General features: G+C 26.6%; 1 protein-coding gene across 1 annotated transcript; it reads left to right on the top strand.

Annotated features, from left to right (window-relative positions):
* The first annotated feature begins 1,906 nt into the window (after positions 1 to 1,906).
* On the top strand, positions 1,907 to 5,510 carry LOC114927938 (uncharacterized). Its single transcript, XM_029299009.2, has 7 exons — positions 1,907 to 2,130; positions 2,222 to 2,381; positions 2,524 to 2,741; positions 2,973 to 3,132; positions 4,147 to 4,379; positions 5,053 to 5,212; positions 5,341 to 5,510. The coding sequence occupies exons 2-7, from the start codon at positions 2,279 to 2,281 to the stop codon at positions 5,508 to 5,510; spliced, it is 1,044 nt and encodes a 347-aa protein (XP_029154842.2). The 5' UTR covers positions 1,907 to 2,130; positions 2,222 to 2,278.
* The last annotated feature ends 376 nt before the right edge of the window (positions 5,511 to 5,886 follow it).

A 5,886-nucleotide genomic window follows, 5' to 3' on the forward strand; every position in this document is an offset into this window, starting at 1 on the left:
TAATGTTCCATTTAAGAAATTGAAGTTGACCGTCACGTAACCTTCAAATGGCTATTCAAGGTCAAATCAATGACACCATCTTATGTCCCCCTTGAAACCATACAACTTTTATCTGAAACATTTTTGTCTTAAACTTTTGAATTTTGAGAAATTTTAGTGCAAAGATTAAAATGGCTTACCCTGTATATAAATATATATATATACATATATATATATATTTGTATGTATGTATGTATGTAGGTGTAATTTTATAAGAACATTCAAATAGACGTTTAAAATGCAATTTTTATTTTTATTTTTAATTTTTATTTTAATTTTTTTTTATTAAAATGCAATTCTCAATTTTTTTTATCTGAAAGATAATGCAATCCTTTGTTTATTTTTTCATGTGATAATGCAATCCTTTGTTTATTTTTTCATTAATATTAATTGATAATTATTATTATAGTTTTTTATAGTAGTTAGTGCCAGAGGCGGTCTATTCGTGTGCTGGTTTAAAAAATAATTCCAGAGGCGATCTATTCGTGTGCTGGTTGTTTTAAAAAATAATTCCAGAGGCGATCTAATCGTGTGCTGGTTGTTTTAAAACTGTAATTCCAGAGGCGATCTATTCGTGTGCTGGTTGTTTTAAAACTGTAATTCCAGAGGCGATCGATTCGTGTGCTGGTTGTTTTAAAACTGTAATTCCAGAGGCGATCTATTCGTGTGCTGGTTGTTTTAAAACTGTAATTCCAGAGGCGATCTATTCGTGTGCTGGTTGTTTTAAAAAATAATTCCAGAGGCGATCTATTCGTGTGCTGGTTATTTTAAAAAATAATTCCAGAGACGATCTATTCGTGTGCTGGTTGTTTTAAAAAATAATTCCAGAGGCGATCTATTCGTGTGCTGGTTGTTTTAAAAAATAATTCCAGAGGCGATCTATTCGTGTGCTGGTTATTTTAAAAAATAATTCCAGAGGCGATCTATTCGTGTGCTGGTTGTTTTAAAAAATAATTCCAGAGGCGATCTATTCGTGTGCTGGTTGTTTTAAAAAATAATTCCAGAGGCGATCTATTCGTGTGCTGGTTGTTTTAAAAAATAATTCCACAGGCGATCTATTCGTTTGCTGATAACTGTACAAAATATTTTACCCCAGATGCAGTTTGCATGTGCGCAAAATTCTCAGAAGCGATATTGCAATGTTGAAACTTTATAACTTATCATGTGATAGTGACTTTCACGTAATCTTTATGACTGTGCAAGGTCAACACTAATGGTACTATTTTATAGTTCCTTTGAAACCGTACAACTTTTGTTGTTTTATTATAAAATGCATTGAAACAAAGAGATATTAGGGGTAGTAAAAATGGGACACCTTGTATAAATACACACACGCATACATATGTGTATATGTATGTGTAACAACCTGTGTATATATAATTTTTATATAATTATAAATTATATAAAATGGGACACCCTGTATATGTATGTGTGTGTCGATTGACAACTTTTTTATTGCGACATCTGTCGAGTTTTGTCGATAATTATATTTAAAAAATCTTCATTATCGACCCTATCGGAGTTCGCCCGTGCATTTAGGATCCCCTTAAGACAGGCACTGCAAACATGAAGCACAAAAGTCACTTTACATTCAAAACATAAAAAATAGTATTTTTTTCTACAATCGTTATCAAAAAAGTTTTATGCTTTGCTGAAAAAAAAGATTAAAATATTTACTTTTGTCTGTACTCCATGTGACGGTTGATTGTTTCCAAAAGATTTTACCTCTTTTTGTGATCCTCTAAATTCCATTGTAGTAATTGTGTAATATAATTCTAGTAATAAACAATAATAGTCTTTTTTAGTCACAAATGATTAGTCAGTAATAATCTTTTTATAATTCAATTAGTTTAAAAATTTTAGATTTCCAGAAGCAAGTATTAAAAGAACTAAATGCTATACACTTGAAATTGAATGATGTAATGGAAAGTACGGCTCTTTTATTAAAAAAACAAAAGAATTCAAGATGAGCCTACGATAACCGTCAAAGACATTCCACGTGTTGTCCATCTGTTTCCAATAAAAAATGAAAATACATTAGCTGAATTAGAGCAGTGGCTTAATGCAGATGATCAAAATAAAAAAGATTTGGTATGACCTTGAATAATTAAAAAATCGAATGCATATATATAGTGATAATTAATACTTATTAATACTTTTGTAACAATTTTAATTATTTCAGATTATTGAATTAAGTCGCGTTGGGGGCTTAAATGTTAAAGAGATCACAAGAAGAATTATGTACAAAATCTTCACAAATGAAGTTGGAATACTATACTCCTGGGAAGGAGCTAAAGGAAAGAAATCCTTCAAAAATCTAGCAATAAGTTCGGTCATTTTGGGTAATTTTTTTGCTTCTTTTGTATTGCTTCACACATATTCTATTAAAATGGTTAAAATGATTAAAATGGTATATAATTCGTAATATTTATATAATCTGACAATGAGTACATATACAATAATATGTGTCAATTATTTTTGCAGATTTTCATAATTTAATTATCAGGAAACTAAATGCAGTATTGTTAAATCTTACAACAATTGATGAACGTTTAATAAAGTTAGATAATCACATAAGAAAAAATGAGGAAACGGATTTAAAAAAAAATGAACATTATGATTTCGATTTGCCAGCAGATACCGTAGAACAATTACAGAGAATTGATAATCAATTAAAAAACAAATGTGTTGCTGCAGAAATGGTATATACAAAATATTATCATTTTATACTTACGATTAGAAACATTTTATTGAAATGTCTTATAAAAAGCAATATTTTGGACATATTTATTTATTTATATAATGTTAAATAATTTTAAAGAAGTTAAAAGAAAAGTAATGTTAACTTTTTTTATAAGAGAAAAACAAATGTTTATTATTTTGATATTTTTAGATCATAAACTAATATTAATTAAATTATTTTATATTTTTAGACAAGACAATTGAGCTTTTTAGGAGGTAAGGATTATCATGATGTGATTTCGTACATGATGAAACATATTTTAACAAATAAATTAGCAATGGAATATAGTTGGGCTGGTGCAAAATTGAAAAATGCCTTTAAAAATCTTCGCATTACTATATGTATCATAAGTAAGTATATAAATATTTAATCACAGAAATGTTTTTATTGACATATTTTTGACACTTTATATATAGCATTCTATGCATGGTTATATTGGATGATGCTATTAGAACTCTAATATCATTATTCAATAATATGTAATCATAGGAATATAAAATAATTTTGAATAGTATATATACATATATACATATATATATATATATATATATATATATATATATGTATACATGTATTGTATAGTTTCAAAGCATCTATTATATGTAATGTTTCACTACAATTAATTGTTTAAATTTTATGCATAGTTATACATATATGTATAGAATTCATTTTTTTCAAAATGAATTTTATATGCATTTGAAAAAGGACTCAAAATTGATGACATATAAATGAATTCTTTTCGAATATCTTGTGCTATCTGGGTATTTAACTTTGTGTGTGTGTGTGTATTTGAAAAAAATGAAAAAAAAATAATTATAATTTATACATATTTTAATATTGTACAAAACTATTGATTTAAAAAAAAATTAAAACTATTAATTTCAAATAATTTCGAAAAGCAACATTTTATATATATTCTTTTTATTGTTAAAATAATTATATACATATATCAAAATAATACATCGTCTTGTCTGCTGTATTTCTTGATAAATCAACATGTGTAATGCAACTTTAATTCATGTTTTATATATATATATATATATATATATATATATATTACATACATTTATATGCATACAATAATACGTTACTGGTGTGTGTGTGTGTGTAGTATAAATTTCAAAAATCTACATTTTGTTCTTTTTATTAGTAAACCTCTATTTACTATCTATATACCGAAATAACACATATGAACTTTTATATAGTATATAAAATAATAATATATAGTATACAAAACTATATATTATTTCGATATACTAATAGAGTTTTACTAATAAACGGAAAATGTAGATTTTTGAAATTTACATGATATATATACACACACATTTTATTCGTTTATTAATAATTAAAAATGCTATTTACAGTGGATCATTTAAAGAGATTGACTAGAGAAATAGCAACTGTAAAATACGATATGAGACAAGCACTATCTCTATTGGATATTTTAGTGGACAAAAGCAACAGAAGCACAGAATGTGAAAATACGAGATTTTCTTACGAAGGCGCTGAAAATCGATTTCCTTTAGAAACTAGAGCCCAATTAACGGAAATTGAGGAAATTTTAAAAACTGCTAATTCCCAAGAGAACACTGAAATAGTAAGTTAGCACATATCTATATATTTTAGTAACTGAATACATAGGGTGAACCATTCATAAACGTTAACGATACTTTGTAAATTTTGTAAAATGTACGGTCTGTCCCAAAAGTTCCCGAACTTTCGGGAACTTTTGGGATAGACCGTGTATGTATCCTAAAATATACATATGAAGAAATGTCTTATATAACAATAATTAGTGTCATGGTTTTAATACGAGGGACATATGATAGGACCATATAGTTTTTGCTTAGCCTTTTTTTTATCAAGATATAAAGGTCACTTTTATTTTTTTAATTGAGGATACCCAACAACATTTAAAAAATCGAAAGTGACCTTTACATATATTTCGATAAAAAAGCAAAAGAGCAAAAAAATAACTGGTATGGTATCATATATGTCCCCCTTGGTACTTGCAACTTTTGTCTAAAATCTTTTTCTTAATTGAATGCATATGTTACAAGATATTTTTGTCATTAACATTATAAATGGTTTACCCTATATATAATATATTTCCAATTATTATCAAATTTATAAGTTTATTGCATAATCAATTTTCAGTAAACGTTTCAATTCACAATAAAATGTATTATGAAAAATAATTGGAAATTACTGTTAAGAAAAAGAGATCGTTATTAACTTTAATAATAATATTACTTTTATTCTTATTATAGCGCGCATATATACAAGCAATTGGTGGAACAGGCGTCGATGATGCGGTAAAGAGGACACTTTATAAAGTATTCTCAAATAAATTAGCGGAAAATTACAATTGGGAAGGCCGACGTGGAAAATATCCATTACAAAATTTAGAGTTAATAAAAGTTATTTTCAGTAAGTTTATACGTTGTTTATAAATAATTAATTTATAAACAAAAATGCCTTTGAATATATATATACAGAGTGTATAAAAAGTATCGAACGGTGAAATATCTCGAAAATTAAACATTAAATATTTTCAGGATCCATACTTCACAATATCTCGGATTCTGATCGAACAAAAATACAACGAAGAGTCATGGAGAGGTTTAGGCATTCCAAGGCAAGACACAATAATGAAAAAAAGCGGACCGTTAGAGACGAAAACAATGGTTCACCCGATCGCCATTCATCAATGGAAAATTCAAATTAATATAATCTATAAAAGATCTTAATAATCTATAATAGAGTAAAATCTATAAAAGATCTATAAAATTAATAATATATAAAAGAAAAAGTACATTATTATAAAATAGTAAAAAATATATTTTATTTAATACCACATAGCTTGATAATTTTAATTTGTTGTCACTATTTTTGTTTATGTGCAATAATAATACATCCAGTTTATTTTCAGGTTATTTTTATGGAAGTCAATGATGAAACGCAATATACAAGTTTCAAATAACTTATATATGCAGATCTGAGACTTTTAAAAAAATAAAATAAATAAAAATTTAACATGTGTGTCATGAATTCAATGCTAAAATTTTGTTCACGTGTAATGGCCCTCAGGCCCTAAGGCTATT

This window comes from Nylanderia fulva, unplaced genomic scaffold (assembly GCF_048542155.1).
Source record: "Nylanderia fulva isolate GAGA-0341 unplaced genomic scaffold, ASM4854215v1 Scaffold385, whole genome shotgun sequence".
Lineage (NCBI taxonomy): Eukaryota > Metazoa > Arthropoda > Insecta > Hymenoptera > Formicidae > Nylanderia > Nylanderia fulva.

What these genes read in the sequence shown, in the direction of transcription:
- LOC114927938 (XM_029299009.2), top strand. Translation starts at nt 2,279, where the DNA reads ATGTACAAAATCTTCACAAATGAAGTTGGAATACTATACTCCTGGGAA. An exon ending in AATGTGTTGCTGCAGAAATG is followed by an intron (nt 2,742 to 2,972) that starts GTATATACAAAA and finishes TTATATTTTTAG; the next exon opens with ACAAGACAATTGAGCTTTTT. An exon ending in CCCAAGAGAACACTGAAATA is followed by an intron (nt 4,380 to 5,052) that starts GTAAGTTAGCAC and finishes TTCTTATTATAG; the next exon opens with CGCGCATATATACAAGCAAT.